The sequence below is a fragment of the Falco rusticolus genome, chromosome 6, assembly GCF_015220075.1.
Source record: "Falco rusticolus isolate bFalRus1 chromosome 6, bFalRus1.pri, whole genome shotgun sequence".
Taxonomy (NCBI): Eukaryota; Metazoa; Chordata; class Aves; order Falconiformes; family Falconidae; genus Falco; species Falco rusticolus.
This window is the reverse complement of record NC_051192.1, coordinates 43,567,641-43,584,183: the sequence shown is the minus strand read 5'-3', so window position 1 is coordinate 43,584,183 and position 16,543 is coordinate 43,567,641. Positions and strand designations below refer to the sequence as shown.

At 35.0% G+C, this 16,543-nt stretch overlaps 1 protein-coding gene across 11 annotated transcripts in view; it reads left to right on the top strand.

Annotated features, from left to right (window-relative positions):
• SCAF8 (SR-related CTD associated factor 8) overlaps positions 1-16,543 on the top strand; it is a 167,135-nt gene that overhangs the window by 37,463 nt on the left and 113,129 nt on the right. For 6 of the 11 annotated variants that reach the window (XM_037391115.1, XM_037391116.1, XM_037391114.1 and 3 more), the window contains exons 8-17: positions 5,481-5,560; positions 5,976-6,093; positions 7,004-7,135; positions 7,290-7,402; positions 7,892-8,085; positions 10,593-10,693; positions 12,380-12,493; positions 13,154-13,310; positions 14,510-14,640; positions 16,270-16,414. In XM_037391115.1, the coding sequence (XP_037247012.1) occupies positions 5,481-5,560; positions 5,976-6,093; positions 7,004-7,135; positions 7,290-7,402; positions 7,892-8,085; positions 10,593-10,693; positions 12,380-12,493; positions 13,154-13,310; positions 14,510-14,640; positions 16,270-16,414 (1,285 nt within the window). Of the gene's footprint in view, positions 1-800; positions 990-1,013; positions 5,058-5,480; positions 5,561-5,975; positions 6,094-7,003; positions 7,136-7,289; positions 7,403-7,891; positions 8,086-10,592; positions 10,694-12,379; positions 12,494-13,153; positions 13,311-14,509; positions 14,641-16,269; positions 16,415-16,543 lie in introns of those variants that run through there. The other 5 variants (XM_037391117.1, XM_037391124.1, XM_037391122.1 and 2 more) reach the window with 4 other exon arrangements.

The following is a 16,543-nucleotide window of genomic DNA, read 5'->3' as shown; positions in this document are numbered from 1 at the left end:
TAAGTTTGACTGTAGTCAAAACTAGTCATGTGACACTTTCTAAGGGATGCCAAAGTGTAAAAAACAAACCCTGTAAGTGAAGAAACTGTGTGTTCTGCAACATATATGCCTATCTTAAAAAACCAAACAACAAACAAACAAAAAAGAGCCCCACCCCAAAACAATAGCAGCCCAGAATACAGGAATTTAAGAAGGCTGATATAGTTGAATGCCAGGTAGCAATAACCATGCTGGCAATTACAGTAGTAGTATAGTATCAGGAGCATAAAAAAGGAAGAACTTCTACTCAAAGATTAAAACATAAGTATTGTTTTATTATCTTTGCAAGAAACAGCTTGTGAGTAGATAATCTCTGTAGGAATTGTCCTGGAGTGAATAAATATTAAGGAAGTCAGAGAAGCAAAAACCATAATTATATTTTTTTTCCCGTAACCCTGATAATCTCTTTTTCAGGCAGTTGGCTGCTCAAACTCAGCACTTGTCCTAAAACATTGGAACTTGACAATTTATCTTACGTTTCTAGAATTGAGCTAAACTCAAATCTCTGAAATAATAAAGAGTTGTCATTACTAATGAAAGTAATGCAGCTGTAAAGGTCAGGAAAAGAATGGCCTGTACTCAATGCTGTATCACAGCTGTAACCATCAACTTGAGTAGGGTATAATCACAGGGAACGAATGCATCAATTAATAGGGACTGCCTTAATATTTAGATACAAAACATAATTAAGAATACAGCATTCTGTTGTGGTTTATTCTGCAGACTTCAATTCCAGCACTTGTATGGATAGTTGTACTTGTGGGTATGGCTGTCTTGAATGTTGGTCAACTTAACTGGAGCAAATTGAAGGAACTGGCATTCTGATGAGATGTTTGTATATCTTGAGTGAGTTCAGCCTGAAGCTGTTTAGTTAGTTTATGCCAATAATAGCATGCTGCAGTCTTGTGAAAGTTGTCAGCAGAGTCAATGTACGTGATGAGATTTTGAAGGTAAGTGTTGTGGAAGGAATTCTTGTGGTAATGTGATAATTTACAATTTTTCACTAGGTATAAAGTGTTGAGTAGTTCTTGTACGCTGTGGAAGAGTTGTGTTTATAGTACGTGATCTGTACATCAGTTCTGCATTATACAAGTAGTGTTCGATTATAATACACCTCAAATTCCTTATTCAGTGTTCTACTTCATCTCTATGAATGAACTAATAATGTATGTATTGTTAGTCCGTTGAAGCTTTTACTCAAAGGTTATTTAGGCTGCTTTGCAGAAATAGCATGTCGTTTTAAAATTTCCTGGTGTTTTTTTTTTTTTAAATATAACATTGGTGCTACCATACCTATTGTGTCCTTTTCCCAAGGTTTGAGGATTTCTCAATCTAGCTATTATAGAAAAGTGCATATTAATATATATGTATTAATGGGCAATCTTACTTTTGCAATGATAAGTTTTGGGAATAATAATTTTTCTTTAATGGTGTCTCAGCACTAGTATCATCTGCCACCCGAGTCCCACTTCTCAATAGCTGAAGACCGTGAGTCATAATGATAGAATTTTATTATTAGAGTCTACTTCCATTTAATTATATAATTAATTGTATAATTTTTCTCACTAGACTTGGCAGCCTTAATAAAGCAAGTGTTACAAAGGCGTTATTTACTTCTATAGGAAGCATCTGCATTGGTGTTCTAGTTTCAGTCAGGAGCAAGCTTTTGAGGTTAAACTTCTGATGGTTTGTGTACCACACGTCATTTCACATTGCAGAGCAATCTTGAAGGCATAAAGTAGATTCATTTAGATTAAGCAAAAGCAAAAGGTATGCTGCAGCTGCTAGCGAGTACTCAGTGCAGGGCCTGGCTTGAGCTGCTTCAAATTAACTAGTAACAAAGTCCAAATAGCATTGCCAAATAAAATAAAAACTACAAACCAGATTCTTTTTAAGAGAAAAAGTTTTGGGAACGCTTTGCTTCCTGACAGCAAATCTAGATCTTTTTTAGTGATCTTCCAGGATACTCTGAAGTTCTTGAGTTGTGTGCATTTTAGAGAGCTCGCAGTAATTTTATATTTAACACAAAATGCTTCAACTACAGATGACGGTACTGTTAGAGATACAAGTATCAAACCCCAAGGTGTCAGAACAGTACAATGAACAGTAACACTAGACTGTTAACACTTTTCGAGTACCAGACATACAGTTGCTTAATCTCTGGGGTTCTAGTCTCTATAAGAAAATAAGTTGTTCACAAGTATACTTATATCAACAGAGCTGAGCCAGCAGAGTGCCCTGGCAACTAAGAGGGCCAACAGCATCTCAGCTGTGTGACCAGGAGTATAGCCAGGTGATTGATGGAAATGATCGTTCCATCTAGACATCCCTCTACTCTAGACTGCATCTGGAGTATCACATCCAGTTTTGCCACCCCTGCCCCTGTGCAGGAAAGACGTTGACAGACTGGAGTGAGTTTAGTGGAGGACCACCGAAATGGTCATGGCTGGAGCATTTGCCCTCTAAAGGAGCACAGCTGGTTCAGCCTGGGGCAAAGGCCCCCTGGCACCTACAGGAAGGTTGGCAAGAAGATGAAGCCAGGTTTTTCACAGCACAGCATAGCAGCAGGACTATAGACAAGAGACAGAAACCGAAACAAAAGGTTTTGGGGTGGGTATAAGGAAAACCTTTTTTCCCATGAGGACAGTCATGGTTTGCTTGGAAATAGATTGCTTGGAAAGATTATGTAGTCTCAGTTGTTGGAAGCTAAGATGTTTCCAAGACTCAGCTGGGTCAAGCCCAGAGTAACCTAATCTGAGCGCACAGATAAGTTTACTTTGAGCAGAAAGCTGGACTGAGACCTACTGAGGTCCCTTTCAACCTGGACTGCCCTGTGATCCTAAGATTTATGAAGAATGGGCAGAACGGGTACTGGCATCTGGTGGACATTGACGAAGCATTTTTACCATCCTGAACATGTTAAAAAACCTGCAGCAGCAAAATTAGAGAATCTAGCAATTCCTGAAGGCAATAATTAGAAATATTGAGTAGTTTCTGTAGAAGATACTGAACAGACCTATAGCAGAGTTCAGAGAATGGAGGATGGGGCCATGGTGTGGGTATAGAAATACTTACATGCTTGTAGGCACTGTCCAAAAGGCAAAAGTTGTGAGTTGGCAGACATAAAAAAAGACAGTTTTTATGATAAATAAACAGTAAGCATCATGCTCTAAAGAAAACTGCTTGGTTCTCATTCATTGATATAATAGTGGTAAGTTGGATAACATAAATAGTGCAGGCAGATATTTCTGGTGAATACATAAGTGTCCATCTTCTTTAAAAAAATCCCTATTTTTAATAAATTTGGCAGTTCTTCCAATCCTTTGTTTTCAAGCTCTTCAGTCTCTCTAGTATCTTGTGGAAGTAAGTTGCACAAATTAATATGCATTACATGAAAAAGTCCTTCCATTCGTCAACATCAAATGTGTGTATTTCGTGATCTTGCTACATGACCATATATATCCTTGTGTTCTGGTAGAGATTTATTTTTTTATCAACGCTTCCTTTATGTTTATGTACTACTCCTTTTAATTACGAAAGAGAATATGCGAATACGCTGATCCTTAAGAATAATTTTGTTTCCTTTGGAATAAAAAGCTTTTTTTCATGTCTTTAATCATTCCTTTGTTGCTTTTTCTGAACTTGTTCTCTTTTTAGATAAAGTGACAGGTGTAGCATTCACGGAAAGTTCTTTTTGTGTGTGTGTGTGTGTGGTGGGTTAACCTAGCTATCCTCATAGTTCTTTTAATTTCTATTGCTTTATTGTAGACAGTATTATGTTACAGTTTATTTAAAAATCATGATCTTTCAGTTAAGATTTTTCCTTTTATCTGCTATGTTGTTTAAAACAAATTTAAACAAAAATCACACTGCACATTTGACTACCTTGGTTGAAAGTTCTTTTGATATTCTCTGGCCCCAGTTTAAGTAATCTTTTTGCATATGATAAATTGTTGACTACTTCCCATTTGTTCCTTTTCTCAGACAATTAAACATATTCTTTTATCTTCCTTTCTAGTTGGTCATGATGGAAGATACATGATGATTAATAGTATTTTACAATGAGACTGGTTGTTTTTCTAAAATACATGTTTTATTCAGAGCAGCAGAATTTTGCAGATACTTACTTGAAAATATTCTACCAATATGAAAAAAATATAAAAAGAAGGTGGCCACCTTGTTTTAAATGGCTTGGATATATATGATGAAAGTTATTCTGGATTTTAGCATCCCATCTCACTTAAGTTTGATGGTCTGTATTTCTGTTATGTTTTCTCAGAGATAGATTCAGTCCTGCTTTCATGTATATTTGGTTATTTCATTGGGAAAATAATTCTAAAAATTCATGATTGATCAGTCTCTTAGTTACTTATGCTTTGTTCTTGCTGGACTCCAGTAATTGAGAGTAAGTAGAACATTCTGAGAAAGAAAATGGGCCACCAAAGACATTATTGCCTTGGTATTTTGAAGTGACTGTCCCGTGTTCTCATCCTCTTGGTTTTTTCTTCTGAGATCAGGGTTTGAGAAGAAGTTATGGCAGTTTTCAGTACAGCATTAAGTCTACTTTTTCAGAAAAAATCAAAGGTATAAATATGCATGGACACGGGTTTGATAGCACTGCTCTATCAATTAATAGTTACTCAGTGACTAATAACGTTTGTTCTGTTTCTTCATGCTTGTTCTTTGTTTTGTTTTCAAGAAAGTAAAATGCTACTGAAATGCTTCTGGGCTGTTTAAAAATTAATAAAGAAAACAAACTTTTTTTGGTTCAGCAGAACTACAGCATAGACATTCTTACAGTTAAAACAAGAAGTTTATCCAAGTTTTTCTTTTTCCCTGTCAGATACCTTTCTTTTTATCCACCTAGAGGCTTATTCCTCTTACATGATAACTGCTAGCTTTGATTATTTTTTTTTTGCAGACTGTGTGAGAAGTTGTTTTGAAGGAGCAGTGTATTTGAAGGAATTCATGTTGTCTAAATGGCATGTGTGTGTGAAAATACAGCAATTCTTTGTGAAGTAAGAAAGCTGTAGGCCTTCTCTTGATATGAGCAGAGCAGTTTGCCAAATGATTGAATAGTTGGCCTCTTCGTAGTAATTTCTCCTAATTAAAGGAACTATTACCTAAAATTAATCTTTATTTAAGCCTTACTCCAAACTAACTGTTATTTATTATGGAAAAAACATGTGGTTGTACTTGTAACAGCAGCCAGAGCTCAAGAAAGCCATGAACAAAATTCAGCATTTGATGCATTCAGTGTTGCATTAGCTGTATGCAATGTTGCAATAGTGGTATGACATTTAATTTTCTATTCAGGTTAATTGCCAAAATTATTATTTTTTTTTTTAAGTTGAGAAGTAAGAGCCTTTTTCTTTTGAGAAGTAAATACATAGAGAGACGTATAAGGAGTACTCAGTAATGCTTATTTTGCTTTCTCCTAGAAGCTGATGGACAGGTTTGACTTTGGGGAAGAATCTGAACAAAATGAAGAGCCTAAAAAGGAAACTCCCACTTCCCAACTGTAAGATCAAGTTATGTTTCTATGGAAAATGCTAACATTTGCCTGACATTAGTTGAATATTAGGATTAAATAGTAAGAAAAATGTTGTTTCTTTCAGAGCATATTAAAATAGTAGGAAGAGAAAAGACACTTTACAAAATTACTGAAACATACATATTTTAAAAATATTTAATATAAGTCTGTGTGCCAAAAGTTTTGTTGACTTGATCTTGAGGTTAGCACATTCTTTGGTTTGTTAGTTATATTGATAGCATTAATGCGATAATGATAACAGAAGGTCAAACTAGCTACAATTGTCTTCATTATTTTACATTGTTTATTTAAACTTGAAGTGGTTGTGAAGACCCGTTTACCAACTGTTTAAACCAAGAGGAAAAACTGTTACATTTTTCTAATTTAAATAATTTCATTTTAGACCTTTAGTGCCAGAATCTGTGAACAACTCACTTTTTCACCAACTAGCTGAACAGCTACAGCAACAAAATTTAGAACATCTCAGACAACAGCTTCTTGAGCAGCAGCAGCCTCCAAAAGTAAGAACTCCATCTTGTGGCTGTCATAATAATTGTGTTCTCCACTGATAAAAAAATCATACTCCAGGACAAAAAATTGTCTTGTTACTGACAGTTCTCTTACAATGAAGGTCTTTGTCATTAACTGATCATCTAACAGAAGTTTTCAGAGTAAATGGGGTAAGTGGAAGAAGTACTTAAAGCAGGAAAAAAACCAACCCACTAATGTGCGGGGTTTATGTTTTGCTTCTCTTAGGAAGGAGTAACCTTTAGCTGAGTTACAGACTGACTGTGCTTTGGTTGTTCCGCTCTTTAAATGGGGGAAAAAGTTTTTTCCTAGCTGTCAGAAAGGTGGTGAGCACTGAAGTGATTATGCTCCTGTGTGGAAAGCGAGCAGTGTGCAAGCTGCTGCTGCAGAACCATCAAGAGGACAGAATAGAGATTGCAGATAATTTTAACTTCCCCTACCAGGCTTTAATTCTTGGCTAATAAATGTCTGATTCTGTTGAAGAATCTGAGCTAAAGAATAGTGTCACATATTTCTTGAGAAATTATTAATTCATAACTGATGCTTGAGACAACCCAAGGTTCCTTCTTAACTGTGTGAATTGGATCCTCTCAGCCAGCCAAACTGAGCAACAAAGTGTACTCTGTTTTTTTTTTTGAATTAGCAAATATATAGTCATTTTTGTATAGTCAGGAATATTAACTATTTCAAAGGTTTTGCATTTAAGGATGATACAAAAAATGGAATAAAATGGATTCAGCTTTCAAACTAATGGGAAGTGGGAAAATAAGAGAAACCTGATAAATAGTTTTTCAGATATATTTGAAATATATTTTAAGATACATAGTTGTTTCATGTACTGTTACATTTTGAGACAGTAAGCATTTTGAATTGAGGCTTTTTATGGTATTATTTGTTATTTAGGCAAGCCCTGAGGAGAATCAAGAAGGAAATTTTGGTTCAGAGCACTCTGCATCACCATCACAAGGGAGTAGTCAACAGCAGTTTTTAGAAGTGGAAACAAATGTGGATGATTCAATGGATATTCAACAACAGGTGAAACTCTTAAATGTGATTGCAGAAGTTGAAAGGAAAACATGTATTAGGATAATCTCAAAATGAGTAATATGGTTATACGCTTTCGTCTAGTTTATGTATTTGTGAGTATACTTACTAAATGTTATTGAACATCTATTATGTCTGATCTCAGGACATGGATATAGATGAAGGACAGGATGTTCCTGAAGAAGAGATTTTTGAACAAGAAGAAAAAAAATCAGCTGTTCGCTCAAGATCAAGAACTCGTTCAAGATCTCGTTCAAGGTTTCATAATTAACTTGTATTAAGTAATTGAAGATTTTCTGAAACAAAGTTGTAATTTGTGATTATCATTCTCAGTTTTGTATTTTCCAGAATTTTCATGAGCAGTTTTTGACAATGAAAAAAAGTGTTCATGTAACATTTGTGTGTGAGATGCAGACTTGCTGTATGACAGTTCATTTTGCATATCTATAATTTACTTCAGAGTTTTTTAATACTTGTTCAGGTAACAAAAATAACCATCTGGACACGTTTTCTGTGCCAGAAAAATAGATAGTGTTACAGAACATTCAAAATGTGTTTTATTTTGTTTTAAACTCAAGGTGTATGTTCTGTTCCTCACACTAATGGCATGAAGTTTATCTCCTTAAGCAGTCTGAGTGAAGGTAACAGAAGTGTCTGTATCATGCTTAAAGTTTGTAGTTAAAAGACAACTAAATCAGATTTATTTTTTTTTTTAACTCAGCATACTGAAATTAAGTATTTTTGTAGGTCTCCAAGAAAACGAAGGTCTAGATCACGGTCTGGTTCTCGTAAGCGTAAACACAGAAAACGTTCACGCTCGAGATCAAGAGAAAGGAAGAGAAAGTCATCTCGGTCATATTCTAGTGAAAGAAGGGCTAGGGAAAGGGAAAAAGAACGTCAGAAAAAAGGATTGCCTCCTATACGCTCAAAAACACTAAGTGGTAAGTGGCAGCTGCTTACTGTTTTAATACTGTAGTGTAAAAGGAAAAAAGGCTTTGTTTTTCGTTGAAAGAACAAGATTTAGCTTGGATACTGTTACAAAACAGTAACTATATTCTTTTCTATATTTCATTTCTGATGTTTTTTACAACTTAGGTACATAATTTTATCTTGGAGGAAAGCAAGTATCATACTGTTCTACTGATGATTTTACTCATACTGTCGCACCAGTGATTTTACTTCTGAACAGAGAATAGCAGGGGCTGTCCTTAAGTTACAACCTGCTTTCTATTTATATTATCTGCACACTGTCTTCTGTGGGGCATCTGAAGATAAGCGCTTGATCTGAAAATCAGTACACTGACAAGACACTTAAGTATGTGGTACACACTTTGGAGACTTGGAGTATCTCAGAGGCCAGTTTTGTTAAACCTGTAGAGTGCTTTTTAAATAGCTCTTCGCAGGAACGTAGAGCAAAATCAGGTGGAATGCGCTGCCATAAGACAGCCTATAATGGTTGTATTGTAAGAAGGTATCCAGAAACCAAGTGAACTTCAGCTTCTGCACGGTGCTGCTGTGTGCTGCTGTCATTTCTACAGAGAATTTACTTACTAAAAAGGAGGAAGGTAGTAGGGAGAAGGAGAATGTTCTCCACACAGTCGCTTTAAATCAGAGGGAATGTATTTTGAGATAAGCACTGGGAGCAGTGAAACTGGGTGTAGTCATCTGCTACTGTATCGGTATATCCCATTGCTGCTTTTAGGAGGATCTTGGGATGCATAATTGTACTTATTTTATTTTTGTAACAAACTTCTGTTCCAGAATTTAACTTTGTTTAGATACACACAGTTTCTGATGTAGTTTTGTGTTTGTGTCTTAAACTATATTATCTATCTGACAAGCAGTTCAAAATTCATTTCTGCAAAGGAAAGAGCTTTCAGTTCTCTTCACATTAATATTTTACATCATTCCAAGGTGGTTTCAAACTCAGGACTGTACTACAGTTTAGGTGTGTATATTTTTTTAATTCTCTGGCTTTTCACGTGGAAAGCAGCAGATCAGTTTTATGGTGTAGATTTCTCCCAGCAGTCTGCAAAGCAGGGAGGTATAATCAGTATAGTTGGGAGCTGGGAGGCAAGGATGTTAAGAAATCTGATGAACAGCAGCAGGAGTTGAGGTCCTATGAAATGACTTGGCTCATGGAAAGAAGATGTTAAGAAGGCTAAGTGAAGTGTGGAAACTTTGTTGGGGGATAAATAAATAAACAGGTAATTCACCCTACAGGCTTTCTACGTCATGAAATTTGTTCAGTGACAGCAACTGTTACCACTTGCTGAGGTCTGAAGAGTCATTTCATAAAGCTTAACACAATGAGGAAAAAAGGGCCATCTACAAGCATGTAAGGAACAAGTTTTTGTCCAAGAGAAAACTTACGGCTAGTCTTTTTCAGTACTGCTGAGTACTGCTGTAACTGAAAATGGCAGTTGAGAGAGGAATGCACAGCACTGGTTTCCAGTTTGATGCACCAAGATTATTAGTACAGGGAGGATGCGTGATGTATCAAGAGGATGATCGAGAAAGAATGTTTCCTTCGTTCAGGTTAGTGCAAGCCCAAGAGATCCAGGTTGTCTGGTTTTGTTCTACCTTAGGTCCTTTAAGATCCTGGGTGAGTTATTCAGGGTAGTAAGGTATTTGAGGAAAACCACCAATATTGGTCTAATCTCTTGCTGGTTTAGATTACACTGTGTTAGGTGGAAATAACTGCTGTGAGTTTGTCAGAATTTGCACACATAGATTGGGTAATATCTAGGAGACGAGTTGGAGAAGGAAGTTTTAGCTCACATGTCAGTGAGTGTGTTTGGCAAGGGGGGTGGAGGTAGGCATTTGGGAGATCAATTGTAGGGATCTGGGCTTGTGAAATTGGCAAGTCAGGAGTATCATGGACATCCTCAATTCAATTGTGAGCCTCAGCCAGCTTCGTCTTTCTGGGATGTTCCCCAAGGTGAAGTAAAAGTATAGTTTCCATTTCTTTCAGGTGAAAATGCAGTGCATAATACTGCAGTTAAGTTCCTTCTGTAATACATTCTAGCCAGTTAGAACTTAATCTTACTTTGTTAAAATTGACTTTAAATCCTAGAGCTGTGTTTTTTATGGAATGTGGAATAGAAATTATTTTTTTTTCCTCCCCGAGTAATTTCTACTGTGGTTTCCTGTAGCTAATAATTTAGATAATTTTTTATTTTTTCATTTCTTTTAAAACAACTATTGTTTAAAAGCAAACAAAACAAGAAGAATGAACACTTGTACTGAATGTCTGTTCGGTATCTTTTAACCCTTTAACATTTTTGTCAATGTACTTGATCTCTATAAAGTAAGTAATAGACTTACTATTTTTGCTTTTTGATCAGTGATTTCTGTGTAGTTGTAAAACCTTTTATATCCGTGCTATAGAATATTTTATAAGCTAACAGTCTAGTATTTTGTTTGACATTGCTGTATTTCTTGACAGTTTGCAGTACTACTCTTTGGGTAGGTCAAGTAGACAAGAAGGCTACACAGCAAGATTTAACTAATTTGTTTGAAGAATTTGGACAAATAGAGTCAATTAATGTAAGTAAGAATGTTACCATACATTTTCAGGGATTACAGACTAGCAACTTAAACACGCTTATGCCACTGAATTCCTTTGTATTTAGGAGACTGTTTTGTTTTATCACCGTTTAAAACCTGTGGCTGTGGTATTTGCTCGTTGGTTTTGATGTCCTGTCTTTTGAAGCACTACAGGCAGTACACTTCATGGTAAAATGGCTTTTCCCAAGTACTAACCATTGACACAGTTTTTTAAACCAAGGTCTTAACAAATGAAGTTACGTCTTTTATCTTTTTGTGATATGGCATGGGGAAAGTATCTTTTTTCCTTGGACTTTTGGACACTAACTGATGTGTATCCACATTGTTCTTGGTTACATTCCATACAGAGGGTTTCTTAAATTAAATCAGTGTGGACAAAACATTTAGAAGAGAAGAAATTGTACTGTAAACAAGTGTTTATTCTAAAATGTGGCAATTAAAGATATGTTTATCATTTAGAGATACATTTCTTATGATTTGGAGTAATTTAGATTTAGTTGTTTAGAGTCATACTTCAGTGTGGCCTATGATGTAACTTCAAGAGAAAGTATTTTTCTTCTAAAGTAACATACCAACCTGAGAGAAATTTGGATTTTTGTCTCTTGCTCCAGCAGTTTTGAAGTGCTTCTCATGCAATTTCATTCATTTCAGATAATATTTTTACTCTTTTTTTATCATGTTAATAAATTCAAGTATATAATTAATAAGGAATAGTTTTTGTGTCGTTACAGAATCTTATAAAAAGCTTCCCAAGTCAGGCCCCCCACCCCCCCCATCGCCTGTTATTTAAGACTTTTTTTGATTTGCAGGGACTAGCAATTAAGAAAGCCCAAAGGAAAGTAATCTAACAACCATGATATCCCAGTACCTCTTACGTTTCAGAGGCAAACCATTTGTAAATAGTTAATCCTATGCATTCCACAAAACTTAAAGTACCTAGGGTAACATTGTTGTGTATCTTAAATATATTTTTCTAAGAACTGCGTTAAAATCTGTCATCTTAAGTATTTTGGTTTGTTGTATTACTTTGTGGTCCCAAACAACATAAAAGCACACCTATATTTGTGACTAAAACTAAAATAAGAGTTTGTCATACATGATTTGCAGACTTTCAAAGGTTACATGCCACATCATACTTTTCCTTCCTAAATAAAACATCAAAGCTAGTGGAAATTACACTTTGGGAATGAGGACTCTACCCTTCAAAAATGCAAGATACTTATAATTAATAAGTTTGTGCCTTTGTGAAAGGCTGTTGCTCAACTTGCAGTGAATTGGGATCTTAAGAAGAGGTAGCAGCCTCTGCTTTTCTGAAGTTGTCATAGTATAGCTCCCGGTTCTTGCCTGCTCAATGTTGTTCAAATCTTTCATGTAACTTTTAGCACCCATTCTTTAGCTTCCGGCTGCTTCTTGAAAATGTTGTAACTGAAGTACCCTGCCAATATCACTCTTAAGTTTTGCTAATGCTCAAAATTTTTAATATTGTTGATTAAAGTAATCATTGTTTACGGTGTAAACCTTTCCATTTTTAATATTGTTAATTAAGGTAATGATTGTTCACGGTGTAAACCTTTCCTTTTTTAGTATTGGTATTCACTTAGTGTAGTTACATAATCTGAGGTAATGGTTTTCTTACTTTCTAATACTATTTGTTTTTATCCATAGATGATTCCTCCAAGAGGTTGTGCTTATGTCTGTATGGTTCATCGACAAGATGCGTATCGTGCTCTTCAGAAACTTAGTTCTGGGTCCTATAAAATTGGATCTAAAATTATTAAGGTAAATTGGTTTTAATCTAAGGATGCTGTCCATTCCAAATACAGTACAATTTTAGTATGATGATTTGTCATTTAGCAACGGTTCATTCAAACGTACAATATGGCAAGAAGAGTGAAGCGGTAAGGTGTGAATTTTCTTTCCTCTCCATGTAAAATGCAGCTTTTACCAGGCGATATGTAGGATAGTAAAATGAAATTAATTACTTGATACTTAAGAAATACATGGAGAACATTTTATGTATGTGCTGGGGATAAGAGTACAAGACTGTAAACGACCTCCTGGACCTGACTGTGTGGATCACTTAATATTAAATTTGACAGTATTCTTACAGACTTAAGTATAAGATTAAATGCTGTGGGGTTTTCTGCTTTCTTTGATTGATGAGACCTTGAAATAGTGTATTTTTAATTTCCGCATATATATGTTAGGATTAATGTAGAAGATTCAAGCTTTTTGATGTAGTTAACCTTCCACATATCTGTTGCACAGGTCAAGTAAACTTCCTACAGGTTCATTTGAAATTAAAACCTTGTTAAAATTCTAATAAAGAGACTCTGAAGATTGATCTGCAACGACAGAAACATGAAGGAAATGATCTGAAATACTCTGTTGGGAGGTTATATGATTTAGCTGGATTATCTGGTTGGGTTTTATTTTCAGATTGCCTGGGCTTTGAATAAAGGTGTGAAAACAGAATACAAGCAATTCTGGGATGTGGATCTGGGAGTTTCATATATTCCTTGGGAGAAAGTAAAATTGGACGATTTGGAAGGCTTTGCTGAAGGTGGCATGATTGACCAAGAAACAGTAAATACAGGTATGGACATTAACATGATTCTGATAGTTAGAAAATATGTTTATTTTGGTAATTGCAAATCCTCAGAAAGTTTATTGTTTGGATAATAAATGCCCTTTTAAATGTAACATAAATTTTACTGGCTGCTTGTTTACAATATAAATGACATGGTAAAAATGAAATTAGAATATCTTTGTAGATGAGTAATTAGTTGATTGTCATGCCAATGAGGAATTAGTGACAAAGGGGAATGAATTTAAGCAAGCTAATAAAGGATAGCTTTTTTTAAAAGTTATGAATTTTCTGTGCACTCGTTTCCAAGTATATAGAATATTGATTTGTATAGATGTTATGATCTGCTTGTGATTGCGAAAAGTCTTATATTCAGGTATAAGACTAAAGTTAGAGTTGGAACTTGTCCAAATAGGCACAGCTTATCTGAACCTTAAGGTATTTCCTCTATGAAGTCAAAGAGACAGGAAAGCAAGTTATGTTAGACCTTATTGTGAGACCCAATTGAGAGGTTCGTTGTATTTGTAAGAGACTGAGCACTGTGTGTTCTTGAGATAGATCTAGCACCAAATCACTGGACTATACTGAAGTAAACTGAAGACTGAGATGATTAGACTTTTGTAATAGCGACAATAATTTTTCAGGTCAAAATGCACTCTTGTTTTGAGTAAAAATTGAATATAAATGACAGAAAAATTAAAACATGTAACATTACTGAAATACATTCAGTATGTTACACTTGAAATACAAAATTTTCTGAGGATGTGGCAGAAGGAAAAAATGAGGATTGGGGGGAGGTTTGTTTAGCACGAGGGTTCTCTTGTCATTCTACAGTAGCCAGCTGATAACACAAATATGTTAACAGCAGCAGTTTTTAGAAAACTGTAACATACTCTATATGTCAAGTTATTAACAGAATGAGAGGTGAAAACACTTGGCAAGTTTTGACAAAACAGTTTGTATACAGGTATAATTAAGCAGAGTATTACAGGTTATAAAAGATACTTTTCGTTCTTTAAAATATATAATAATAAATTATTACATTTGCTTCTTTTCCTAGTAAGTTTAGGGGTTATTTGTAATGAATCTGTATAGATACCAGATTAAAATTTATTGTTTAAAAAAGAAGAGGACTTTTTAGTATTTAAACAAAAATGAACATATGAATTATCTTTTTATATTAAATATATACTTTTTTTTTTTTGAAGAATGGGAAACGGCCAGAAGCTCAGAAGCAGCTAAAGAAAATATTCAGACTACACAGAGTGCTGCAGTTGATAAGAATACAGTTATTACAACACAGACAGAAGCTTATACGCAACCAGTCACTATGCTGCAGGTTTGTATTGGTCTGAGTTTGCAAAAACCTCACAGAACTGGAGGGGAAGGTTTTTATTCAATACAGGTAAACTTTAATGCTGTGTTGAAGTACTTAAATAAAAAAAAAAAACCCAACACTTAAGTCCTATGTCCATGTGTGTTTATCTCTGAAATATTTTAGAGTAGATTCAGTTGCTGTGGTTGAGCTAAATCATCAGTTTCATGCCCAACATATCCCACACTTGTGTACACACTTGTGTACAGCTTAAGTGTTGAAGACAGCAGTGGTAAAAACAAACCAACAAACCACTAAAAAAAAAAAAAAAAAAAAAAAAGAGAGAGAGAGTTACACACTGGCCTGTTAGTTTCTTAAGGAGAAATTAAAATGAGTTTCCATAAAGCAAGTTGCTTAAAAAACAAAGCATCTTTCTGTAAGCTCAGCAATGCAGTAATCTTTTTTTCACTTGTGCTTGTTGCATCTCTACTGACGCACTTTTCCCCATATCAGCTTTGACAATATATTTAAATATTTTCTCAGTAATTTTGGGGTAGGATTTCATAAGGACAGTCTCATCTTTAAATGGCCTGATTGCTGAAGTAGTGTGCTGTTGCATTCTCTCATGAATTACTGCATATATTCTTTGATTATCTGCTGTATTTTTTTTTCATTCTGCTAAAACAATTTTTATTAACATCCCATCAGTAACAAGCTATTGTGGAAGTGTAGAAGAATACAGTGTAATTTTGTTAGTATACTACACTGCACATGTTTATCAGGTATAAATACAAATCCTTTTTTCCAGACTCTTTAACCCTTTTTATAATGATCATGTGAAATTGTAAAATGAGAAGCAGTTGCTCAATACAGTGTTGTATGTATTCATATTACTAGTGTTATCCTTCCTAACATGTGTAGGTATTTCCAGTACTTGAGCTGACGCAAAATTACTGTGAAAAGTTAACGTTTGCATTAGCTTGCATTGAATTTTGAGCTTTTTTCACAAAATTGTCTTGAGTCTTCGTTTCAACTATCTCCTAGTATATACTGGGATCGGTATATATTTAAATATATATTGCTTTTATATATTTAATATTGCTGCTAATTACTTGTAATTACACTGCACTATATTGAAACATGTAGCTCAGGCATTTGAGAAACAGTAATTTCCAGGATTTTGTCAGGATTATTAGCCTTATAATTACATACACTAAGTTGGCTTTCCACTACTGTTGTAAAATAAGTAATTTTTTCTGAATAGAACAGAATCACTGTTTTTGAAGTGCTCTCAAATTGCCACGCTATCTACATTTTCCTTCCTTTTCTCTCTCTCCCTTTCTGCTTTCACCTCTGTGCCATAGGTGAATTTTTATTCTTGAATAAGTATAGTGTTTAACTGTGTATTTTCCTGATCTTTTTTAGACAAAGAAAAGATAGCATAGGATTCTTCCAGTGTTCTTGTTTAGCTGTAGTGTAGGTACCGTTGCAGAAAGCAGTCTAATTCTTCAGGGTGTTCAGAATATATACAAAGCCTTTGGTACATTTAGTGCTTAACATGAGTTACAGTTGAGTCAATTTATCCTTTTTTCAATTCCTCATTGAATATCATTAAATATTGAAGTTGCTTGTTTTTTCTTTCCATGAAATAAGATTCCAGTAGCTCCAGCTGTGCCTGCTGTTAGCTTGGTTCCACCTGCGTTTCCTGTCACAATGTCTGTCCCTCCTCCTGGTTATAGTGCAATTCCTCCTCCACCCTTCTTGCGAGCGAGTTTCAACCCTTCACAGCCACCGCCAGGTAAGTTAGTAAAAATGAAGTTGAGGATATAATGAGTATACCTAATGCATTCTTCTGCATCCATTTTGCTTTGTGTAGTTTTCCATCAGCTGCTGGTTACTGATTAAGCCAGTTGATCTTTGAATCTTA